Genomic DNA, 27366 nt, shown 5'->3' with positions numbered 1-27366 from the left:
TACTATTCACGGATCACTATTCACGAATTTAAAAACAATTTTTAATTTATTTTACTATTTATATGAACATGCTACCTAAAAACTCTAAGTTAATTTTAATTATTTACACAAACAAGAAAACATAAAGATGGGGGGTTTTTTGAAGATTGAAAACTAGAATTTTCGAAAACATTAAAAGAATTAAAAACAAGAAAACGTTTTATTTTACAAAGGTGGGAAAAGAAGGATTTTTTCGAAAACAATTCATCAAGAACCTTTCAAGAACAACATATTCATGCATCCCTTAATCTTGTTAATTACCATGGAACATCAAAACATCGCCAAGAAATTAAGAATATATTTTTCATTCACTCCAAGAAAAAGGGACATGGCTCAATTATCTCACATGGGCTTAATGCATCACAACTCATCTTAACATGCTCATATTCTGTACCAAAGTTTCGAAATCCATATCCACTACAAGGCACATATTTTTCATATATCTCAATTAACCAAAGAATACCATTTTAAGTCATCTCAATTTCGTGATCCTCTTTTAGTCATGATTTCAGAGATATAGAATCATCCTAGACAGTTGAAAGGGCATCCTAAGACTCAAAACAAAAACAACGAAATTTTTTTTTTATTTTCTGACATTTTTCGATTTTTTTGTATTTTCCAATATATGACTCAAAAATAAAAGACTCACAATATAAATCCCTTCCCCCACACTTAAATATTGCATTGTCCTCAATGTAATCAATCATAAGCATGCAATGAAACACTTAAGCATATAAGGATGAAATTTATGAAAATAAGGTTCAAAGAAAAACAAAACAAAAAGCATAAAATAAAGAAGTAGGGAGGAAAAAGAGCAAATCTGCGTTGAAGGCTCCTCCACAGCTACTTCTGAATTGGGTTGCCTCCCAAGCAGCGCTTAATGTTTATAGTCTTTCAGCCTAGACTTGTACCTCCATTTAATCCTCAAGAGGTGGAACGTTTTGGAGGGGTACTTCCTCCACTTCGTGTTCCACAAACGCCTCATAGTAAGGCTTCAAGCGATGGCCATTCACTTTGAACTCGTTACCTGTTTGTTCACTCTTTATCTGCACAGCTCCATGAGAAAACACATTAGTGATAACAAAAGGTCCAATCCAACGAGAACGAAGTTTACCTGGGAAGAGTTTGAGACGAGAATGGAAGAGAAGAACTTTTTGACCCACAACAAAAGTCTTCCTTCGAATCATTTTATCATGGAATGCCTTAGTCATTTCTTTATAAATGTTGGCACTTTCGAAAGCATCATTCCTAATCTCCTCTAACTCTTGCAACTGCAGCTTCCTATGAAGCCCAGCTTCATCCAGATCCATATTGAACTGCTTCACAGCCCACCAAGCTTTGTGCTCTAACTCCACAGGTAAATGGCAAGGTTTGCCATAAACAATTCGATATGGGGACATACCTATGGGAGTCTTGTATGCAGTTCTGTAGGCCCACAAAGCATCCTCCAAGCGTAGGGACCAATCCTTCCTGTTGGGGTTCACAGTCTTTTCCAATATCCCCTTGATCTGACGATTTGAGACCTCAGCCTGCCCACTAGTTTGGGGGTGATAAGGTGTAGAAACCTTATGTGTAACATCATATTTCTTCAACAAGGCCTCAATCGTCCGATTGCAAAAGTGGGATCCACCATCACTAATGAGAACTCTAGGCATTCCAAACCTGCTAAAGATGTTAGACTTGATAAAATCTGCAACAACCTTAGAGTCATTAGTTCGAGTGGCCTTTGCTTCCACCCATTTGGAAACATAGTCCACTGCAAGTAAGATATATAGAAACCCAAAAGATGAAGGGAAAGGTCCCATGAAATCTATGCCCCAGACATCAAAAATTTCAACAGTTATGATATTAGACAATGGCATTTGATCTCTAGAACTTAGATTTCCGGTTCTTTGGCATCTATCACAAGTTAAACAATATGCATGTGCATCCTTAAATAACGTAGGCCAAAAGAACCCAGACTCTAACACCTTAAAAGCAGTCTTTTTAGACCCAAAGTGACCCCCACATGCTTTAGAATGGCAAAAAGAAAGTATAGCATTATGTTCATGTTCAGGCACACATCTCCTAATCAATTGATCAGAGCAATATTTCCACAAATAAGGTTCATCCCAAACATATTGCTTAACAGTTTTCTTAAGCCTATCTCTATGAGCACGTGACATGGTATCAGGAATCTTCCTAGAAACAATATAGTTCACAATATCAGCATACCATGGTTCACTTACCTGAAGTCCAAAAAGCTGCTCATCTGGAAACGTCTCCACCAGAGGGAGAGGGTCTTCTGCATGTACCAAACGACTCAAGTGGTCAGCTACCACGTTTTCACTACCCTTCTTGTCCTTGATGTCAACGTCAAACTCTTGTAAGAGTAGGACCCATCTGATAAGCCTAGGTTTCGCCTCCTTCTTGGTCATCAAGTACTTCAAAGCTGCATGGTCAGTATAAATAATTACCTTGGTACCAAGTAAGTAGGAACGAAACTTTTCAAGGGCAAAGACTACTGCAAGGAGCTCTTTCTCTGTGGTGGAATAATTCATTTGTGCATCATTCAGAGTCCTTGAGGCGTAGTAGATGGCATAGGGTCGTTTGTCCTTCCTTTGCCCCAAAACAGCTCCAACTGCATAGTCAGAGGCATCACACATCAACTCAAAGGGCAAGGACCAATCTGGAGGTAGCATGATGGGGGCTGACGTCAACAACTCCTTAAGCTTGTCAAAAGCATCTTGACATTCCTTGTCAAAGTGAAAGGGCACATCCTTCTGGAGTAGTTGACATAGAGGTCTCGAAATCTTGGAGAAGTCCTTGATAAACCTCCTATAAAAACCTGCATGGCCAAGGAAAGAACGAATCTCTCTCACAGAAGTGGGAGAGGGTAAGTAACGCACAATATCAACCTTGGCCTTATCGACCTCTATTCCCCTAGCAGAGACAATATGTCCTAAAACTATTCCTTGTTTAACCATAAAATGGCATTTCTCCCAATTAAGTACAAGGTTAGTTTCCATGCAACGTTTTAGAATTATTTCCAGATTATTAAGACAATCATCAAAATTCTTTCCAAAGACTGAAAAGTCATCCATAAATACCTCTATGATTTTCTCAATATAATATGAAAAGATACTTACCATACACCTCTGAAAGGTACCTGGAGCGTTGCAAAGGCCAAAGGGCATACGTCTATAGGCAAACGTCCCAAAGGGGCAAGTGAAGGTTGTCTTCTCTTGATCTTCATTGGCTATGGCAATCTGATTGTAGCCTGAGTAGCCATCCAAGAAGCAGTAGTAGTCATGTCCAGCTAGGCGCTCAAGCATCTGATCAATGAATGGAAGAGGAAAGTGATCTTTCCTTGTTGTTGCGTTGAGCTTCCTATAATCAATGCACACTCGGTGACCTGTGACTGTCCTTTGGGGCACCAGTTCGTTCTCAGCATTCTTCACCACAGTTACCCCAGATTTCTTGGGCACAACCTGAACTGGAGAGACCCACTTGGAGTCTGAAATGGGGTAGATCACCCCACAATCTAGGAGTTTGATAACCTCCTTCTTCACAACTTCCATCATTGGAGGGTTGAGACGACGTTGAGCCTCTCTAGTGGGTTTAGACCCCTCCTCTAGAAGTATCCTATGGACGCAAGTTGTAGGGCTAATTCCCTTGATGTCCGCCAATGTCCATCCTATGGCGGTCTTGTGTTGCTTCAGCATCTCCACCAACTTCTCTTCTTGTGGAGTCGTAAGTGCAGAGGACACTATCACTGGTAAGGTTTCCTTGTCTCCTAAGTAGACATACTTCAAATGGTCTGGAAGAGGTTTAAGCTCAAGTTCTGGGGCCTGGACCACTGAAGGTAAAGTCTTGTTAGTAGATAACTGAATGGACAAAGGAGAATTAGACTTACCTATATAAGGGGATGCTTCAAGGAAGGAGACGTTTTCAATTATCTTTCCTTCACAAGTGTCCTTCAATTCCTCCTCTGAGATAATGGCACCACCTTTTGTGTACCCTACTCCTTGTTCGAGTGTTGTGGCTAGGGTATCCTCATTCATGGCCTCAAACATTTTCTGGGCAAGGTCATCCAAAATATCAATAGAATAACAATCATTTATATCAAGAGGATACCTCATGGCTTCAAAAATGTTGAAGCCAATAACGTCACCATCAAACTCCATGGTGAGAGAGCCTGCATACACATCTATCTTCGTCCTAGCTGTCCTTAAGAAAGGACGTCCCAAAAGCAAAGGAGTGGAACTCACAGGGGAGTCCTCCATTTCCAACACATAAAAATCAGCTGGGAAGATAAGATGGTTAACCTGCACAAGCACATCCTCCAACAAACCTCTAGGGTACGCATTGGATCTGTCAGCTAACTGAATGATAACATTATCAGATTTAAGTTCCCCTAGACCTAGGGTTTCATAAACAGAGTAGGGCATAACATTAACAGATGCACCTAGATCTAGCATGGCATTCTTAAATCTGGAGTTACCAATAGTACATGGAATAGTAAAGCTTCCAGGATCCTTACACTTTGGAGGAATCTTCCTCTGAATCAAGGCAGAAACGTTCTCACTTACCTTTACCACCTCCTTTTCACGGTTTACTCTCCTAGTAGTGCAAAGCTCTTTAAGGAACTTGGCATACTTAGGGACTTGCTTGATGGCCTCTAGGAGGGGTAAGTTTACTTGCACCTTCTTGAAAGTTTCCAAGATAGCTTGGTCACTTTCATCCTTCTTGGATTTAGCAAATCTGCGTGGAAAGGGCATGCAAGAAGAAGAAGGGTTAGTATTAACCGAATTGGATAAGTTGGAATTAATATCTTGAATATCCGGTTTGGCCTTTGGTGGTGAGGACGCCTTGACTTCTTCCTTGGACGTTGCAGGGTCCTTTTCAATACCCAACTTTGTGGGTTCATGGTCTTCCTCAATCTCTATGCTTACTTGGGCCTTTTTGGGTGGATTGGGTTGATCCACAAATGGCCTTCCACTCCTTGTAGTCACAACTGATGCATTCTCCACATTACCCTTGGGATTAGGTATTGTGACACTAGGGAGCTTCCCATTCTCATGAATCTTGCTCATGAAATCCACAACTTGGCCCATCTGCTTCTTGAGTTCTGCAATGTCCTTAGTATGGGTCTGTTGTCCTTGGATCAAAGCCTGAGTAGAGTTTGTCAAGGCTTGTGTAGAAGCAGTCAAGGCCTCCAACGTCTTATCATAATGGGAATTGGAATTCCCAGAGTTCTGTTGAGGAGGAGGCATGTAAGGAGCTTGAGGACGTTGAAAAGTAGGCCCTTGAGGACGCTGAAAGTTCCCACCAAGAGGATTCTGAACATTGTCATTGTTGGTCCACTTGAAGTTGGGATGGTCCCTCCATCCTGGGTTATAAGTATTGGAATAAGGGTCATGTCTAGGACGTTGAGGTCCTCCCTGATATCCTCCTTGAAATCCTCCTTGGTATCCTCCAATAGCATTGGCAGATTCCCATCCTCCATTTTCATTGAGTTGAGGGCATTGATCAGTAACATGCCCTTGCATAGAGCATACCCCACAAGCTATGGATGCACTAGGTCCTTTGGAACTTATGACTTGGTTCATGAGCAAGGTGAGCTTATTCAGTTGATCCTCAATGGCATTATTCCTGCCCACTTCATGTACCTTGCGAATGGAGTGCCCTATACCCTCGTATTGTTGACTGTTGAGGGCACGATTCTCAATAAGTTCCTTTCCATCTGCAGGTGACTTGTCCACAAAAGCTCCTCCAGCTGCAGCATCAAGCATTTGCCTCTCTAAGGGTAAAAGTCCCTCATAGAAGCATGTCAGTAGGGTCTCATCCTTCATCTGATGTTGAGGACATTGAGCAAGTAAGGAGTTGAACCTCTCATAATAGGCAGAATAGGACTCATCTGGAGCTTGTTCAATTCCACTAAGCTTCTTCCTGAGTGTGATGACCTTGGAAGCTGGGAAGTATCTTTCCAAGAAGGCCTTCCTCATAGTGTCCCAAGAGGTGATACGTCCAGCAGGAATCTCATATAGCCAATCTTTGGCTCTGTCAGCTAAGGAAAATGGAAATGCTTTCATCCTTAGAATGTTCTCATCTGCTCCTTGTGGTTGCATGTTAGAACACACAACCTGAAATGCTCTAAGATGCTTGTTGGCGTCCTCCATAGGAAGCCCATGAAACTTAGGGAGTTGGTGCAATAATCCACTCTTCAGCTCAAACTCTGCATTTCTTCCTGCAGCAGGGGCAGGGTACACAATACCTATAGGGGGTCCTCCCTCAACTGTTGCTGTGGATAGTTCCCTAATGGATGCCATTCTCTCTTCTTGAACTTCTTCAGGTGGTGGTGAAGGTGGTGGTGTAGAGTTAGACGAAATCACAGGTGAAGGTGAACGTGAAGGAGGAGATGGGGTAGGTGTAGGTGATGTAGATTCCTCAGAAGGATAGATTCTCTTCCCTTGCTCGTTAAACTTGTACTCTTTGAATTGCAAGGAAGAAGGTCTTCTGTACTCAAGTGTAGGAGGATTTTTCAAACGAGCGAGCCTTTCTTCAATCTCTTGTATGGAAGGGATTTTAGAGGACTCGGACATTCATGGAATTCCTGAACAACATTAAGATGTACAAAAGTGAGTAACTTACGAAAATAAACAAAATACAAGTTAATATTTTCATACAAAAACGTCACTATTCACAATGCAACAAAAGAGACTTACAAAGTGTGTACAAGTAAGAGAAGTAAGAAAACAAACCAATTTACATGTGAAGAGTATGTACAAGTATTTTATTTTTGTCATGGAAATGTTATAAACAAAGTTAATAACTCAATTGATTCCAAGTTGTAAGTCGAGCCCAATAGAAACCACTACTATTGGTGAGCTACGATATAGGGATAGTCGCTTAGACATAAGTCACTTTCCTTTGTTTCAGAAGGCCAGATAGCCAGATTAAGAGGTAAGTGAGAGGGAGGACTCATTTTGGTGATACTACGGAGGCTACTCCCTCATTGAGGTTTACGCCCCTATCGGCTACTTCCACATTGTGGTTTACGCACAGTCTGTAGTATCTCTGAGATCCAATTTGAACCCATCACCCAGGGTCTCAACCTAAGACACCATCTGTAATGCCCCTTACTCAGCTTGGAAATTACTCATGTGTTAAACTGTTCTCCAAGTGCTAATAAAGGCCGCCCTCAACCTCATACGACCTTAGAAAGGTACGAATGAAGGGTTAAGGCCAATATTAACAAAAGGGCCCTTGTCTACTCATACGATTTTACACACTCACAACAATTAAGTAATTAACAAAATTCATAACTCCATTTTATTATCTTTAATTCTGTTTCTTTACAAGTATAATTAGACAAGATATACACAAAGCTTTCACACAAGTACAAAACGTCACTATTCACATCTAATTAACTTCTTTTGTTTTTTTTTTTTTTTTTTTTTTTTTTTCTTTTTTTTTCTTTTTCTTCTTTTATTTTTTAATTAAAATTATTTTCAACACTTAGGTACGGGAACAGGGAATCTCAGAGTGCAATGGGCTGTAACAGCTTCCTTTCCGAGATTATGTTTAATCCAATATACCTTAAGTGTCACAACAATTTCTTACATTTTCTTTTGTCATGAATATTATTGATATCAAATTTAATTCCAAGCGGTAAATCAAGTGGACGTGCGGCCCAAGTATAATCGTCTAGACACTAAGTCCCTCCTACATCCTTTGGGCAACCTTACTGAAATGGCCAGGTAGGGGAGGACGAACACAAGAGGTAGGATCCATTTTGCCATAGGCTACTCCCTCATTGAGGTTTACGCCCATTTGTAAGCACTTCTGAATCCAGAACCCGTTATGAACGTTGTCCCCTTCCTAGACACCACCCCACATAGGCTATACTTGGATATAAAAGGTCCTAAGTGTGAAGACAGTTCAATGAATGTTAATAAAGGCCGCCCTCAACCTTAAGGGACCTGAACTAGGTACCAATAAGGGGTTTAGGCCAATATTAATAAACACGACTTCACCTATTCCTTCTTTAATTTACAACTCACAATTAAACTCGTATTCAACAATATAAATAACAACCTAAATAATTAATCTAAGTAAATTTCGACAATTACAAAAATAATTAACAAGTAATTTTTTTTTTTTTTTTTTTTTCGGTCACAATATAAACAAAACACATATTCACAAAGTGACAAATGATTTTTCAATCCCCGGCAACGGCGCCAAAAATTGATACGCTCAAAGCAAGCGCATAATTTAACCCTGAAATGTCATTAGTAGTATAAAGTAAATAGGGATCGTTCTATTCCGGGGATTGAGGGTACACCTGTCATTGTCAAACAATTAAACAATTAAAATTAAAACAAAGTATATTATTTACACATATGCACATTATTTACGAATTAAAAGGGGGTTTTTGATTTTGGTTTTTTCTGAAAATTAAACTAAGTTAACAAAATAATTAAAATGCTAAAACATAAAAATATAAATGGAATGCAAGAACAAAGATCAAAATCGAAACATATGATTAAAATTAATCCAAGTTCATCATTGTTCATCATAGTCATGCAAGAGGAATTGATCATGTGAAACGTTCAAAGCAAACATTTTCCCATATTTTACTTTCAACGCTAATTAATCTAAGTGAAAGCACATAGACTAATCCTATCAAACATGCATTCAAGCCCTAGAAAGCTAGTCAATCATACATGTTTAACGCAATAAGCACCTAGAAAGGCTATCAATTCAAATGTGCAACTTAGTATGAAAAAGTCCACCTAATTGCAATCTTCTTTGATTAAATTCGGTTTTTGTACAAAACCTTTACTACTTATTGATTCAAGAACACAAAACCAAAAAGTTGATTCATGTTCTTAAATTCGTAGCACCAATTATATAAAAACCCTAAAAGTTTCGAACCCTTTAAGATTAACATACAAAAGATTTCTATCATGCAAATTTAATCAAACACTCACACATAAGCAACCATAAATCGCAAAACATGAATCTGAAAATTAGTAATTAACCATAAAATTTCAGAATTCGAAAATTGTTCAAACACATGTGTCAACTAGGGCATAACCAACGAAAATTACAAAGCAAAGGTTACAAGGAGAATCGGATTACACCGTGATGAAGATGGGATGAATGGTCTCTTGAATTTCGAAAGCAATCTTCAAGGATGGTGATGGATGATGTGCACGGCTTGTCCTCTTCTTCCTTGGCCTTGCTTGAACTTCGTGGTTGCCCTAGAGGATGGAGAAGAACACGGCTAAGCTAGAGAGAGTTTTCTGATTTTTTCTAAAGTTGTAAAACGCAAAAGTGGGAACCCTTGACGTTGAGAGAAGAGAGGAATATATAGGGGACGGCCCCTAGGTCTCCATGCCGTCCAAAACCCTAGAAAAGCTCACGGCTATTGCTTGCACTTCCACATAATTTCCTCCAATGACTTCTTGCCACATAAGCCCTATGAGGTGTCTCAACCAATCACATAATTTCCTAGAATATTTCCCTTGATTTTCTTGCCGAAATTCTTGAGATAATTTCTGATTTTCTGTCTTTAAATTCGGCCAAAACTCTTTAGGGAATGTAGGAATGTATCTAGTCTTCATTTGAGCTTTTCTTGGTCTCCACCTTTTTCTCTTTCCTTAAAACTCTCTAGGGAATATCTTTGCCGTCCAAAACCCTAGGATTTTCACGTCCTCCCTTGTTTATCTCTTCCTTTTTCATGGCAAAGCTTCTAGGGTTTATCTCCAAGTATTTTCTTTCCATAAAAATAGCCCTAGATAATCTCCCTAGAAAATCTCTTTTTAATTTCTGATTTTTGGACGCCTCTTCCTTGTTTCTCTCTTGCAAATTCACGGCAAAACATCTTTGAGGCTAGGGTTTGCGTCACAAACCCTAGTTCCATGGGCTTTGGTGGGCTTTTATCCAATTAGCCGAAAATCCAACAAGTCTTGAGAGTTTTTGGGCCTCCATGCGTCACTTCTATGCCATGTCATCTTCCAACGTCACAACACTTTATTTTTTTCCATTTCTTTTCATAGTTGCGTTGGAAACTTCATTGGTAAGCTCTCCTCCATTTCGCAGGGTTTCCTGGTTGCACTAGGAAAACTTCTTTCCTTCATTTCTGCTCATTTCTGTGGCTCATTGTTCTTCATCTTTGCTCCCCTTGGTGATCGCAAGCTCCTCTTTCCATTTGTGAGTTCATTTCCACTTTCTAGCTCGGAGGTCCTGAAAATAGAAACTAGTAAGAAAAATAGAAACTTTCTAAAATGAAAAATGGCAACTTTCCTAAACTGAAAATGGGAAACTTTCTAAAAATGAAAAATAGAAACTACTGAAAATGGAAACTTACTAAAAATGATAAATAGAAACTACAAAAATAGAAACTTTCTACAAATAGGAACTTTCCCAATCAAAGAATGGAAACTTTCCTAAACAGAGTTTTACTAAGGAAATGACGCAAGAAATGTAAGGAAATGCAGTTAAAACGTCGCATTAAAATGCTCCTATCAAGGGCAATAGAGTCTTTGTTTGTTTGAGTCTTTAATTTTCGTAGTCTTAGTGTGTGTCTTTGTTTGATTTTGCTAAGGGACTAGCAAAAGCTAAGTGTGGGGGAATTTGATAGGAGCATTTTAATGCGACGTTTTAACTGCATTTCCTTACATTTCTTGCGTCATTTCCTTAGTAAAACTCTGTTTAGGAAAGTTTCCATTCTTTGATTGGGAAAGTTCCTATTTGTAGAAAGTTTCCATTTTTCTTAGTTTCTATTTTCCATTTTTAGAAAGTTTCTATTCTTGTAGTTTTCATTTCTCATTTCTGGCAAGTTTCTATTTTTCATTTTTAGTAACTTTCTATTTTTCATTTTTGGTAAGTTTCTATTTTTCAAATTAGGTAAGTTTCTATTTTCTCATACTAGTTTCTATTTTCAGGACCTCCGAGCTAAAAAGTGGAAATGAACGCACGAATGGAAAGAGGAGCCTGCGAACATCAAGACAAACAAATATGAGAGAAAACGGTCCACACATTTGAGCAGAAATGAAGAAACAAGCTTTCCTAGTGCAACCAGGAAACCCTGCGAAATGGAGGAGAGCTTACCAATGAAGTTTCCAACGCAACTATGAAAAGAAATGAAGAAAATAAAGTGTTGTGACGTTGGAAGATGACATGGCATAGAAGTGACGCATGGGGGCCCAAAAACTCTCAAGACTTGTTGGATTTTCGGCTAATTGGATAAAAGCCCACCAAAGCCCATGGAACTAGGGTTTGTGACGCAAACCCTAGCCCTAAAGATGTTTTGCCGTGAACTTGCAAGAGAGAAACAAGGAAGAGGCGTCCAAAAATCAGAAATTAAAAAGAGATTTTCTAGGGAGATTATCTAGGGCTATTTTTATGGAAAGAAAATACTTGGAGATAAACCCTAGAAGCTTTGCCGTGAAAAAGGAAGAGATAAACAAGGGAGAACCTGAAATTCCTAGGGTTTTGGACGGCAAAGATATTCCCTAGAGAGTTTTAAGGAAAGAGAAAAAGGTGGAGACCAAGAAAAGCTCAAATGAAGTCTAGATACATTCCTACATTCCCTAAAGAGTTTTGGCCGAATTTAAAGACAGAAAATCAGAAATTATCTCAAGAATTTCGGCAAGAAAATCAAGGGAAATATTCTAGGAAATTATGTGATTGGTTGAGACACCTCATAGGGCTTATGTGGCAAGAAGTCATTGGAGGAAATTATGTGGAAGTGCAAGCAATAGCCGTGAGCTTTTCTAGGGTTTTGGACGGCATGGAGACCTAGGGGCCGTCCCCTATATATTCCTCTCTTCTCTCAACGTCAAGAGTTTCCACTTTTGCGTTTTACAACTTTAGAAAAAAATCAGAAAACTCTCTCTAGCTTAGCCGTGTTCTTCTCCATCCTCTAGGGCAACCACGAAGTTCAAGCAAGGCCAAGGAAGAAGAGGACAAGCCGTGCACATCATCCATCACCATCCTTGAAGATTGCTTTCGAAATTCAAGAGACCATTCATCCATCTCCATCTCTTGGTGTAATTCGATTCTCCTTGTAACCTTTGCTTTGTAATTTTCGTTGGTTATGCCCTAGTTGACACATATGTTTGAACAAGTATTGTTTTCTGAGATTTTATGATTAATTGTTAATTTTCAGATTCATGTTTTGCGATTTATAGTTGCTTATGTGTGAGTGTTTGATTAAATTTGCATGATAGAAATCTTTTGTATGTTAATCTTAAAGGGTTCGAAACTTTTAGGGTTTTTATATAATTGGTGCTACGAATTTAAGAACATGAATCAACTTTTTGGTTTTGTGTTCTTGAATCAATAAGTAATAAAGGTTTTGTACAAAAACCGAATTTAATCAAAGAAGATTGCAATTAGGTGGACTTTTTCATACTAAGTTGCACATTTGAATTGATAGCCTTTCTAGGTGCTTATTGCGTTAAACATGTATAATTGACTAGCTTTCTAGGGCTTGAATGCATGTTTGATAGGATTAGTCTATGTGCTTTCACTTAGATTAATTAGCGTTGAAAGTAAAATATGGGAAATTGTTTGCTTTGAACGTTTCACATGATCAATTCCTCTTGCATGACTATGATGAACAATGATGAACTTGAATTAATTTTAATCATATGTTTCGATTTTGATCTTTGTTCTTGCATTCCATTTGTATTTTTATGTTTTTGCATTTTAATTATTTTGTTAACTTAGATTTATTTTCAGAAAAACCAAAATCAAAATACCCCCCTTTTTCGTAAATAATGTATATATGTGTGAATATTATACTTTGTTTTAATGTTAATTGTTTAATTGTTTGACAATGACAGGTGTATCCTCAATCCCCGGAATAGAACGATCCCTATTTACTTTATACTACTAATGACATTTCAGGGTTAAATTATGCGCTTGCTTTAAGCGTATCACCCCGCAACTGGAAGTGAGTTCAAGGTGAATGGCCATCGTCTTAAGCCTTACTATGAGGCGTTTGTGGAGCACAATGTGGAGGATGTACCCCTCCAAGAGGCGCCACCAACTGAGGATTAACTGAAGGTGCAAGTCTAGGCTGAAAGACTTTAAACATTAAGCGCTGCATGGGAGGCAACCCATTTCATCCGCAGCTGTGGAGGAGCCATCAACGCAGATTTGCTTTCTTGAACTCTTCCCTTCTCTTTTAATTTTGTACACTTTGTTTTTGTTTTAGGATTTGTTGCGTTAACTCTTCTGCCATGCTTGCTTGATGCTTTGTATGCTTTATACTTGTTTATACATTGAGGACAATGCATGATTTAAGTGTGGGGGAAGGGTTTAACGTTTCACTTAGCTAGTTTTTGTGGTTATAAAAAAAAAACAAAATAAAAAATCGGAAAATACAGAAAAATAAAAAAAATTTGCGTTAACTTTGTTTAGGTTTTTTGTTTCGGTTTTATACTTGTGTTCTTTGTTTGTTTGTTTTTTTATTTATTGTAAGAGTCAAAATGAATTTTGGGTAAATATCTTCTTCATCGTAGGCGCATCCAATGGGATGTGACGTCTAAGGTCTAGTTTGGATATGAGAAGTGCTGACAAAGGGTCTCGTCCCCTGTCAATCAAGTGAGCTGAGCTCCGCCAAAATCGTTCCTCTCTTCACCTGGTCATGTTCCAAAGGAGTTACCGAAAGGAGAAGGGAAATAACCCTAAGTCCAAAACGTTTTTGTCATGTTTGTTGCGTCATTTATGTATTGTTGTTGTTTTGTTTTGTGATCGAGTCTTAGGATGCCCTTTTAACTGTCTAGGATGTGCTTATATCTCTGAAATTAAGGCTAAAAGAGGATCACAAGATTGGGATAATGTTTGATGATATTCTTTGGTTAATTATGATTTATGAAAAGCATATGAATGTATAGTAGATATGGTGCATGCGTAACTTTGGTACAGAATATGAACATGTGGAAGATAAGTTGTGATTCATAATAACCCTTGTGAGAATTTGAGCCATGTGCCCTTTCTTTGTGAGTGATTAATGAAAAAATGATTATGCTCTTATTTTCTTGGCGATGATTCTGTTGATCTCATTATTCTTTCATCTTGATTGACTACATGCCATAGCTCTTTAATGAACTAGAGAATGCTAGAATTCATTGTTATGCTTGTTGAGACTTTTATAATCAATATATGGCCCTGATTCTGGAAAGGATAAAGGTACTTACTTAGGATTTTACCACCACTGCCAAATAGAGCCTGTGTCCCCATTTGTGCCCGTCGTGGGACCCCCTTAGTTTAGCCCCTTTGAGCCTACATTGAACCTTTTCTTTCATCACCCTCAAAATTCCTTAACCCTTAACCCTAGTATAGTTACATCCTTACCCTTTGTTCTAAAGACTTAGTGGAGCATATTGTCGAGACTTTGCTTGGAGTTTTGGCGTCAAGGATGAATTTTGAAGGCATGAAGAAGTTCAAGTGTGGGGGTGGACTTGTCCATATGAATATTTGTAAGTAATTGCCGAAAGAAAGAAGAAAGAAAAGAGAAAAAGAAATCGTAAAAAAAAGAAAGAATTTTCGGCAATTAAAAAAAAAATGTGTGTTATTGTGTTATGTTTATGGATTTTAGTCCCCTATACTTAGTGGATTTGGAGTTTGTTTTAAAGTGAAGGCCCATTGTTGAAGAATTTGGTCTTTGTCCAATTCATACTTGTTCAAAAGAAGGTTAGAATGAAGTTTGGGCCCAACATGATGACACTTGGCCCTTTTATAAAGCCCTAAGGATACATGACGTTTTGCTATGCACGGTGGATTTCGAAGATAGTCTCTCTACATCAGCAAGTGCTCTGCTAGGTTTTTAGGATACTTTGTGATTTTCCTATCCCTTCGTTTCTTTAAACCTTAAGCCTTGGCCCCATTACAACCCTTAATTGTAAGACCTCTTTGATCCTTAAGATGGGACAGCCTTTGATGTGGAGATGAGTTATAACTGTTGAACTTATGGCTTGGGTTCATTCGTGCATGTAGTTGATATCTTTCATGAGATCTTTAAAAGAAAAATATATATGTGCTTTCGTTTCTTATGTATGTGATCTACTTTGTAATCTTTCACATATACTTGAGTGATGAAGCTTTTAAGCATGAGCCTTGAATCTGAGAGAAGAAAGAGTGATATATCCATGTGAGTTTTGAATCATGACTTGTTTGAAATGTGTTGAGCTAAACCATCACCACTGTTTACTCCCAAGTCTTACATGCTTATATGTGGATTATGTTTTGTAATTAGCTCTTGAATATCTTGAAGATGTGATGCTTGGTTAAGTGCTAATCTTGGTGACTTGAAAGTATGAGATTGCTGAGACAATATGTTGAAGGGCTTAGAGGTCATTGTGTGAGTCAACGTTGGAGTCTTTGTTTGTGATGTTTGAGTCTTGATTTTTGTTTAAGTGTTTTTCGTTTTTGAGTCTTGAGTCTTTGTGTTTTTCGTTTCCATACTTAGTTTATTTTCGTTTTTCGTTGTTTTTGTTTTGTAGTCTTTTTGGTTTGTTATGTTGATTTTGCTAAGGGACTAGCAAAAGCTAAGTGTGGGGGAATTTGATAGGAGCATTTTAATGCGACGTTTTAACTGCATTTCCCTATGTTTTCTGCGCCATTTCCTTGGAAAAATCCCTGTTTTGGAAAGTTTCCATTCTTTGATTGGGAAAGTTCCTATTTGTATAAAGTTTCTATTTTTGTAGTTTTCATTTCTCATTTCTGGCAAGTTTCCATTTTTCAGTTTAGGAAAGTTTCTATTTTTCATTTTTAGTAACTTTCTATTTTTCATTTTTAGTAACTTTCTATTTTTCATTTTTAGTAAGTTTCTATTTTTCAAATTAGGTAAGTTTCTATTTTTCATACTAGTTTCTATTTTCAGGACCTCCGAGCTCAAAAGTGGAAATGAACGCGCAAATGGAAAGAGGAGCTTGCGAACATCAAGACGAACAAATATGAGAGAAAACGGCCCACACATTTGAGCAGAAATGAAGAAACAAGCTTTCCTAGTGCAACCAGGAAACCCTGCGAAATGGAGGAGAGCTTACCAATGAAGTTTCAACGCAACTATGAAAAGAAATGAAAGAAATGAAGTGTTTTGCGTTGGAAAATAAGAAGGCTTGAAGATGAAGCAACGAGGCCCAAGAACTCTATGGATTTTCGGCAAAATGGATCAAGGCCCACCAAAGCCCATGACATTAGGGTTTGTGACGCAAAACCCTAACCTTAAAGATGTTTGCCGTCCAAAGCAATGAGAGAAACAAGGAAGAGGCGTGGAAAATCAGAATATTAAAGAGAAATTCGGTAGAGATTTTTGAGGGAGAAATAAAAGGAAGGAGAATATATGTTGAACTCGAAAATCTCTCAAAAGAAGTCTAGATACATTCCTTGAAACCCTAAAGGAAGTTTGGCCGAATTGGAAGTGCAAAATCAGAAAATATCTCAAGGAATTTCGGCAAGTTTATTTAGGGAGATATTCTAGAAAATTATGTGATTGGTTGAACCATGTCATAGGGCTTATGTGGCAAGCTTACATTGGAGGAAGATATGTGGATTAAACAAGTCATTGCCGTGAGAAACCCTAGAGAATTGCACGGCTTGGAGACCAAGTTTGCCGTCCCCTATATAGTCTCTCTTCTTCTCAACGTCAAGGGTTCCTCTCTCCATACAATTTACAACTTAGAAAAAAATCAGAAAACTCTCTAGCCTAGCCGTGCTCCTCTCCATCCTCTAGGGCAACCACGAAGTGCAAGCAAGGCCAAGGAAGAAGAAGACAAGCCGTGAACACCATCCATCCTCCACCTTGAAGATTGCTTTCGAAATTCAAGAGACCACATCATCACTTCATTCATCTCACCTTCATCACGGTGTAATCCGATTCTCCTTGTAACTTTGCTTTGTATTTTCGTTGGTTTTGCCCTAGTTGACACACATGTTTGAACAAGTGTTGATTTCTGAAATTTTGTGATTAATTGTTAATTTTCAGATTCATATATTGCGATTTATGGTTGCTTTTGTGTGAGTGTTTGATTAAATTTGCATGATAGAAATCTTTTGTATGATAATCTTGAATGGTTCGAAACATTTAGGGTTTTTATGTGAATGTTGCTACGAATTTGAGAACATGAATCAACTTTTTGGTTTTGTGTTCTTGAATCGAATAAGTAGTAAAGGTTTTGTACAAAAACCGAATTTAATCAAAGAAGATTGCAATTAGGTGGACTTTTTCATACTAAGTTGCACATTTGAGTTGATAGCCTTTCTAGGTGCTTATTGCGTTAAACATGTATGATTGACTAGCTTTCTAGGGCTTGAATGCATGTTTGATAGGATTAGTCTATGTGCTTTCACTTAGATTAATTAGCATTGAAAGTAAAATATGGGGAATTGTTTGCTTTTAACGTTTCACATGATCAACTCCTCTTGCATGACTATGATGAACAATGATGAACGTGAATCAATTTTAATCATGAGTTTCGACTTTGATCTTTGTTCTTGCATTCCATTTGTATTTTTATGTTTTTGCATTTTAATTATTTAGTTAACTTAGTATTTATTTTCGGAAATAGAAAACCAAAAACAAAATCCCCCCTTATTTTCGTAAATATGTATATACTTGTGAATATCTTTGTGATTATTATACTTTGTTTTAAATTTTGATTGTTTAATTGTTTGACAATGACAGGTGTACCCTCAATCCCCGGAATAGAACGATCCCTATTTACTTTATACTACTAATGACATTTCAGGGTTAAATTATGTGCTTGCTTTGAGCGTATCAATTTTTGGCGCCGTTGCCGGGGATTGAAAAATCATTTGTCACTTTGTGAATATATTGTGTGTTTATAATGTGACCGAAAAAAAAAAAAAAAAAAAAAAAAATTTACTTGTTAATTATTTTGTAATTGTCGAAATTTAGTTTATTTATTTAGGTTGTTATTTTTATTGTTGAACACAAGTTTAATTGTTAGTTGTAAATTAAAGAAGAAATAGGTGAAGTCGTGTTTATTAATATTGGCCTAAACCCCTTATTGGTACCTAGTTCAGGTCCCTTAAGGTTGAGGGCGGCCTTTATTAACATTCATTGAACTGTCTTCACACTTAGGACCTTTTATATTCAAGTAAGTATAGCCTATGTGAGATGGTGTCTAGGAAGGGGACAACGTTCATAACGGGTTCTGGATTCAGAAGTGCTTACAAATGGGCGTAAACCTCAATGAGGGAGTAGCCTATGCCAAAATGGATCCTACCTCTTGTGTTCGCCCTCCCCTACCTGGCCATTTCAGTAAGGTTGCCCAAAGGATGTAGGAGGGACTTAGTGTCTAGACGACTATACTTGGGCCGCACGTCCACTTGATTTACCGCTTGGAATTAGATTTGATATCAATAATATTTATGACAAAAGAAAATGTAAGAAATTGTTGTGACACTTAAGGTATATTGGATTAAACATAATCTCGGAAAGGAAGCTGTTACAGCCCATTGGACTCTGAGATTCCCTGTTCCCGTACCTAAGTGTTGAAAATAATTTTAAAAATAAAAGAAGAAAAAGAGAAAAGAAAACGAAAAAAAAAAAAAAAAAGTTGTTGTAAATAGTGACGTTTTGTATATGTGTTTTGTGTGAAAGTTTTGTGTCTAATTATACTTGTAAAGAAATAGAATTAAACATAAAGAAAAATGGAGTTATAAATTTTGTTAATTACTTAATTGTTGTGAGTGTGTAAAATCGTATGAGTAGACAAGGGCCCTTTTGTTAATATTGGCCTTAACCCTTCATTCGTACCTTTCTAAGGTCGTATGAGGTTGAGGGCGGCCTTTATTAGCACTTGGAGAACAGTTTAACACATGAGTAATTTCCAAGCTGAGTAAGGGGCATTACAGATGGTGTCTTAGGTTGAGACCCTGGGTGATGGGTTCAAATTGGATCTCAGAGATACTACAGACTGTGCGTAAACCACAATGTGGAAGTAGCCGATAGGGGCGTAAACCTCAATGAGGGAGTAGCCTCCGTAGTATCACCAAAATGAGTCCTCCCTCTCACTTACCTTTTAATCTGGCTATCTGGCCTTCTGAAACAAAGGAAAGTGACTTATGTCTAAGCGACTATCCCTATATCGTAGCTCACCAATAGTAGTGGTTTCTATTGGGCTCGACTTACAACTTGGAATCAATTGAGTTATTAACTTTGTTTATGACATTTCCATGACAAAAATAAAATACTTGTACATAACCTTCACGTGTAAATTGGTTTGTTTTATACTTCTCTTACTTGTACAAACTTTGTAAGTCTCTTTTGTTTTATTGTGAATAGTGACGTTTTTGTATGAAAATATTAACTTGTATTTTGTTTATTTTCGTAAGTTACTCACTTTTGTACATCTTAATGTTGTTCAGGAATTCCATGAATGTCCGAGTCCTCTAAAATCCCTACCAAACAAGAGATTGAAGAAAGGCTCGCTCGTTTGAAAAATCGTCCTACACTTGAGTACAGAAGACCTTCCTCCTTGCAATTCAAAGAGTACAAGTTTAACGAGCAAGGGAAGAGAATCTATTCTTCTGAGGAATCTACATCACCTACACCTACTCCATCTCCTCCTTCACGTTCACCTTCACCTGTGGTTTCGTCTAACTCTACACCACCACCTTCACCACCACCTGAAGAAGTTCAAGAAGAGAGAATGGCATCCATTAGGGAATTATCCACAGCAACAGTCGAGGGAGGACCCCCTATAGGCATTGTGTACCCTGCCCCTGCAGCAGGAAGACAAGCAGAGTTTGAACTAAAGAGTGGACTATTGCATCAACTCCCTATGTTCCATGGGCTTCCTATGGAGGACGCCCACAAGCATCTTAGAGCATTCCAGGTTGTGTGTTCTAACATGCAACCACAAGGAGCTGATGAAAATATTCTGAAGATGAAGGCATTCCCATTCTCCTTAGCTGACAGAGCCAAAGATTGGCTATATGAGATTCCTGCTGGACGTATCACCTCTTGGGACACAATGAGGAAGGCCTTCTTGGAAAAATACTTCCCAGCTTCAAAGGTCATCGCACTCAAGAAGAAGCTCAGTGGAATTGAACAAGCCCCAGATGAGTCTTATGCTGCCTACTATGAGAGGTTCAATTCCTTACTTGCCCAATGTCCTCAACATCAGATGAAGGATGAGACCCTACTTACATGCTTTTATGAGGGACTCTTACCCTTAGAGAGGCAAATGCTTGATGCTGCAGCTGGAGGAGCTTTTGTGGACAAGTCACCTGCAGCTGGAAAGGAACTTATTGAGAATCGTGCCCTCAACAATCAACAATATGAGGGTATAGGGCACTCCATTCGAAAGGTGCATGAAGTGGGCAGGAATAATGCCATTGAGGATCAACTGAACAAGCTCACTCTCCTAATGAACCAAGTCGTCACTTCTAAGGGAATTGGTGCACCAATAGCTTGTGGGGTATGCTCTATGCAAGGGCATGTTACAGATCAGTGCCCTCAACTCAATGAGAATGGAGGATGGGAATCCGCAAATGCTATTGGAGGATTTCAAGGTGGATATCAGGGAGGACCTCAACGTCCTAAGTATAATCCTTATTCCAATACCTACAACCCTGGATGGAGGGACCATCCCAACTTCAAGTGGACCAACAATGAAAACACTCAGAATCCTCTTGGTGGGAACTTCCAACGTCCTCAAGGGCCTTCATTTCAAGGATCATCTTTTCAAAGGCCTTACATGCCTCCTCCTCCACAGAACTCTGGGAATTCCAATTCTCATTATGATAAGGCATTGGAAGCCTTGACTAGCTCTACACAAGCCTTGACAAACTCCACTCAGGCTTTGATCCAAGGACAACAGACCCATACTAAGGACATTGCAGAACTCAAGAAGAAGATGGGCCAAGTTGTGGACTTCATGAGCAAGATTCATGAGAATGGGAAGCTCCCTAGTGTCACAATACCTAATCCTAAGGGTAATGTGGAGAATGCATCAGTTGTGACTACAAGGAGTGGAAGGCCATTTGTGGATCAACCCAAGCCACCCAAAAAGGCCCAAGTGAGCATAGAGATTGAGGAAGACCATGAACCCACAAAGTTGGGTATTGAAAAGGACCCTGCAACGTCCAAGGAAGAAATCAAGGCGTCCTCACCACTAAAGGCAAAACCGGAAATTCAAGGTACTAATTCTAACTTATCAAATTCGGTTATTGCTAACCCTTCTTCTTCTTGCATGCCCTTTCCACGCAGGTTTGCCAAATCAAAGAAGGATGAAAGTGACCAAGCTATCTTGGAAACTTTCAAGAAGGTGCAAGTAAACTTACCCCTCCTGGAGGCCATCAAACAAGTCCCTAAGTACGCCAAGTTCCTTAAAGAGCTTTGCACTACTAGGAGAGTAAACCGTGAAAAGGAGGTGGTAAAGGTAAGTGAGAACGTTTCTGCCTTGATTCAGAGGAAGATTCCTCCAAAGTGTAAGGATCCTGGAAGCTTTACTATTCCATGTACTATCGGTAACTCCAGATTTAAGAATGCCATGCTAGATCTAGGTGCATCTGTTAATGTTATGCCCTATTCTGTTTATGAAACCCTAGGTCTAGGGGAACTTAAATCTGATAATGTTATCATTCAGTTAGCTGACAGATCCAATGCCTACCCTAGAGGTTTGTTAGAGGATGTGCTTGTGCAGGTTAACCATCTTATCTTCCCAGCTGATTTTTATGTGTTGGAAATGGAGGACTCCCCTGTGAGTTCCACTCCTTTGCTTTTGGGACGTCCTTTCTTAAGGACAGCTAGGACGAAGATAGATGTGTATGCAGGCTCTCTCACCATGGAGTTTGATGGTGACGTTATTGGCTTCAACATTTTTGAAGCCATGAGGTATCCTCTTGACATAAATGATTGTTATTCTATTGACATTTTGGATGACCTTGCCCAGAAAATGTTTGAGGCCATGAATGAGGATACCCTAGCCACAACACTCGAACAAGGAGTAGGGTACACAAAAGGTGGTGCCATTGTCTCAGAGGAGGAATTGAAGGACACTTGTGAAGGAACGATCATTGAAAACGTCTCATTCCTTGAAGCTTCACCCTATGTAGGTAAGTCTACTTCACCCTTGTCCATTCAGTTATCTGCTAATAAGACTTTACCTTCAGTGGTTCAGGCACCAGAACTTGAACTTAAACCTCTACCAAACCACTTGAAGTATGTCTACTTAGGAGACAAGGAGACTTTACCAGTGATTGTGTCCTCCTCTCTTACTTTGTCTCAAGAGGAGAGATTGGTGGAGATGTTGAAGCAACACAAGACCGCCATAGGATGGACGTTGGCGGATATCAAGGGAATAAGCCCTACTACTTGCGTCCATAGAATACTTCTTGAGGAGGGGACAAAACCCACTAGAGAGGCTCAACGTCGTCTCAACCCTCCTATGATGGAAGTTGTGAAGAAGGAGGTCATCAAGCTCCTTGATTGTGGGGTGATCTACCCTATTTCAGACTCCAAGTGGGTCTCTCCAGTTCAGGTTGTGCCCAAGAAATCTGGGGTAACTGTGGTGAAAAATGCTGAGAACGAACTGGTGCCCCAAAGGACAGTCACAGGCCACAGAGTTTGCATTGATTATAGGAAGATCAACGCAACAACAAGGAAAGATCACTTTCCTCTTCCATTCATTGATCAGATGCTTGAGCGTTTGGCTGGCCATGACTACTACTGCTTCCTGGATGGCTACTCAGGATACAATCAGATTGCCATAGCCAATGAAGACCAAGAGAAGACAACCTTCACTTGCCCCTTTGGGATATTTGCCTATCGACGTATGCCCTTTGGACTTTGCAACGCCCCAGGTACCTTTCAGAGGTGTATGGTAAGTATTTTTTCAGATTATATTGAGAAAATCATAGAGGTATTCATGGATGACTTTTCAGTTTTTGGAAAGAATTTTGATGATTGTCTTAATAATCTGGAAATAATTCTAAAACGTTGCATGGAAACTAACCTTGTACTTAATTGGGAGAAATGCCATTTTATGGTTAAACAAGGAATAGTTCTAGGACATATTGTTTCTGCTAGGGGAATAGAGGTTGATAAGGCCAAGGTGGATATTGTGCGTTACTTACCCTCTCCCACTTCTGTGAGAGAGATTCGTTCTTTCCTTGGCCATGCAGGTTTTTATAGGAGGTTTATCAAGGACTTCTCCAAGATTTCGAGACCTCTATGCCAACTACTCCAGAAGGATGTACCGTTTCACTTTGACAAGGAATGTCAAGATGCTTTTGACAAGCTTAAGGAGTTGTTGACGTCAGCCCCCATCATGCTACCTCCAGATTGGTCCTTGCCCTTTGAGTTGATGTGTGATGCCTCTGACTATGCAGTTGGAGCTGTTTTGGGGCAAAGGAAGGACAAACGACCCTATGCCATCTACTACGCCTCAAGGACTCTGAATGATGCACAAATGAATTACTCTACCACAGAGAAAGAGCTCCTTGCAGTTGTCTTTGCCCTTGAAAAGTTTCGTTCCTACTTACTTGGTACCAAGGTGATTATTTATACTGACCATGCAGCTTTGAAGTACTTGATGACCAAGAAGGAGGCGAAACCAAGGCTTATCAGATGGGTCCTACTCTTACAAGAGTTTGACGTTGAAATCAAGGACAAGAAGGGTAGTGAAAACGTGGTAGCTGACCACTTGAGTCGTTTGGTGCATGCAGAAGACCCTCTCCCTCTGGTGGAGACGTTTCCAGATGAGCAGCTCTTTGGACTTCAGGTAAGTGAACCATGGTATGCGGATATTGTGAACTATATTGTTTCTAGGAAGATTCCTGATACCATGTCACATGCTCATAGAGATAGGCTTAAGAAAACTGTTAAGCAATATGTTTGGGATGAACCTTATTTGTGGAAATATTGCTCTGATCAACTGATTAGGAGATGTGTGCCTGAACATGAACATAATGCCATACTTTCTTTTTGCCATTCTAAAGCATGTGGGGGTCACTTCGGGTCTAAGAAAACTGCATTTAAGGTATTGGAATCTGGGTTCTTTTGGCCAACGTTATTTAAGGATGCACATGCTTATTGTTTGACTTGTGATAGATGCCAAAGAACAGGAAATTTAAGCTCTAGAGATCAAATGCCATTGTCTAATATCATAACTGTTGAAATATTTGATGTCTGGGGTATAGATTTCATGGGCCCTTTCCCTTCATCTTTTGGGTGTTTATATATTCTGCTTGCAGTGGACTATGTTTCCAAATGGGTGGAAGCAAAGGCCACTCGAACTAATGACTCTAAGGTTGTTGCAGATTTTATCAAGTCTAACATCTTTAGCAGGTTTGGAATGCCTAGAGTTCTCATTAGTGATGGTGGATCCCACTTTTGCAATAGGACGATTGAGGCCTTGTTGAAGAAATATGATGTTACACATAAGGTTTCTACACCTTATCACCCCCAAACTATTGGGCAAGCTGAAGTCTCAAATCGTCAGATCAAGGGGATATTGGAAAAGACTGTGAACCCTAACAGGAAGGATTGGTCCCTACGCTTGGAGGATGCTTTGTGGGCTTACAGAACTGCATATAAGACTCCCATACGAATTGTCTATGGCAAACCTTGCCATTTACCTGTGGAGTTAGAGCACAAAGCTTGGTGGGCTGTGAAGCAGTTCAACATGGATCTTGATGAAGCTGGGCTTCATAGGAAGCTGCAGTTGCAAGAGTTAGAGGAAATTAGGAATGATGCTTTCGAAAGTGCCAACATTTATAAAGAAAAGACTAAGGCATTCCATGATAAAATGATTCGAAGGAAGACTTTTGTTGTGGGTCAAAAAGTTCTTCTCTTCCATTCTCGTCTCAAACTCTTCCCAGGTAAACTTCGTTCTCGTTGGATTGGACCTTTTGTTATCACTAATGTGTTTTCTCATGGAGCTGTGCAGATAAAGAGTGAACAAACAGGTAACGAGTTCAAAGTGAATGGCCATCGCTTGAAGCCTTACTATGAGGCGTTTGTGGAACACGAAGTGGAGGAAGTACCCCTCCAGAACGTTCCACCTCTTGAGGATTAAATGGAGGTACAAGTCTAGGCTGAAAGACTATAAACATTAAGCGCTGCTTGGGAGGCAACCCAATTCAGAAGTAGCTGTGGAGGAGCCTTCAACGCAGATTTGCTCTTTTTCCTCCCTACTTCTTTATTTTATGCCTTTTGTTTTTCTTTGAACTTTATTTTCGTAAATTTCATCCCTATATGCTTAAGTGTTTCATTGCATGCTTATAATTGATTACATTGAGGACAATGCAATATTTAAGTGTGGGGGAAGGGATTTATACCTTTGTCTTGAGTCATATATATTGAAAAATACAAAAAAATCGAAAAATGTCAAAAATAACAAAAATTTTCGTTGATTTTATTGAGTCTTAGTCTTTTGTTTTTGTTTTCGAGTCTTAGGATGCCCTTTCAACTGTCTAGGATGATTCTATATCTCTGAAATCATGACTAAAAGAGGATCACGAAATTGAGATGACTTAAAATGGTATTCTTTGGTTAATTGAGATATATGAAAAATATATGCCTTGTAGTGGATATGGATTTCGTAACTTTGGTACAGAATACGAGCATGTTAAGATGAATTTGGATTCATATAAACTCATGTGAGATAATTGTGCCCATGTCCCTTTTCTTGGAGTGAAATGAAAAATATATATTCTTAATTTCTTGGCGATGTTTTGATGATCTCATTATTCTTTCATCTTGATTGACTACTTGCCATAGATTAAGTTTGATGGACTAGAGAATGCTAGAATTCGCTCTTGTGCTTGTTGAGACGTTATATCAATACATGGCCCTGATTCTGGAAAGGATAGAGGCACCCTAGGAATTACCACCATTGCCAAATGAACCTGTGTCCCTAATTGTGCCCGTCGTGGGACTCCCCTAGATAAACCCCTTTGAGCCTACGTTAAGCCTTTTCTTTCATCACCCTTAAAATCTTTAACCTAAGCCTTAGTATAGCTATAACCCTACCCTTTGTCCTAAGGACTTAGTGGAGCTAAATTGAGACTTTACTTGAAGATTTTTGGCGTCAACAATGAAGGATAAGAAGAGGTGAAAGTTCAAGTGTGGGGGAATTTTGTCCATAAAGAAAAAAAATATGTGAAAGCCGTGAAAAATGAAAAAGAAAAAGAAAAAGAAAAATGTGTACGGCTAAAAAGAAAGGAAAGAAAGAAAAATATATGTTTATGGATTCTAGTCCCCCATACTAAGTGATTTAGGAGTTTGTTTTGAATTGAAGGCCCACTATAGAAAAATTTGGCCTTTGTCCATTTCACGAGAGTTCAAGGGAAGTTTACAATGAAGATTGGGCCCAACATGAAGACATTAGGCCCCTTTTATAACACCCCCATGGGATAGTGACGTTTTGGCATACTTGGTGGATTTCTAGAAGTCTCTCTACATTTACATGAGCTCTACTAGGTTTTTAGGACACTTTGTTAATTTCCTTACCCTTCGTTTCCTTAAACCTTAAGCCATGGCCTCATTACAACCCTTGAGAAGACCTTCTTGATCCTTAAGATGGGACAGCCCTTGATGTGGAGATGAGTTGCAAGAGTTGAACCTATGGCTTGGGTCCATCTGTGCAAGTAGTTGATATCCTTCATGAGATCTTTAAAGAAAATTATATTTGTGCTTTCGTTTCTTGCATTATGTGATATACTTGCTATCTTTCACATATAATTGAGTGTATAAGCTTTTAAGCATTGCCATGATCTGAGAGAAGAAAGAGTGGATATACCTTGTGAGAAATTGAATCAAACTTGTTGAAGCATGCTTAACAGAAACCATCACCATTGTTCCAACCAAGTCCTACTTGTGTACACGTGAATTATGTGTTTTAATTAACTCTCGAATGCCTAAACATTGAATCTTGGTTGAGTGCTAATCTTGGTGTTGTGAAAGTAAGAGATTGCTGAGACAAATAGTTGAAGGGCAATAGAGTCATTTTGGTTGTTTGATTCTTTAATTTTCGTTGAGTCTTAGTGTATGTCTTAGTGTGATTTTGCTAAGGGACTAGCAAAAGCTAAGTGTGGGGGAATTTGATAGGAGCATTTTAATGCAACGTTTTAACTGCATTTCCCTATGTTTTCTGCGCCATTTCCTTGGAAAAATCCCTGTTTTGGAAAGTTTCCATTCTTTGATTGGGAAAGTTCCTATTTGTATAAAGTTTCTATTTTTGTAGTTTTCATTTCTCATTTCTGGCAAGTTTCCATTTTTCAGTTTAGGAAAGTTTCTATTTTTCATTTTTAGTAACTTTCTATTTTTCATTTTTAGTAACTTTCTATTTT

General features: G+C 38.8%; 1 protein-coding gene across 1 annotated transcript in view; it reads left to right on the top strand.

Moving 5' to 3' along the window:
* LOC133730624 (uncharacterized) overlaps positions 1 to 27366 on the top strand; it is a gene marked incomplete at its 3' end in the record, with an annotated part of 116821 nt that overhangs the window by 71992 nt on the left and 17463 nt on the right. The window contains exon 5 of the mRNA XM_062158178.1: positions 22719 to 23458. Coding sequence (XP_062014162.1) covers positions 22719 to 23458 — 740 coding nt within the window. The remainder of the gene's footprint in view (positions 1 to 22718; positions 23459 to 27366) is intronic.

Source organism: Rosa rugosa, chromosome 2, assembly GCF_958449725.1.
Source record: "Rosa rugosa chromosome 2, drRosRugo1.1, whole genome shotgun sequence".
Classification (NCBI taxonomy): Eukaryota; Viridiplantae; Streptophyta; class Magnoliopsida; order Rosales; family Rosaceae; genus Rosa; species Rosa rugosa.
This window is presented reverse-complemented; position numbering and strand designations above follow the sequence as displayed.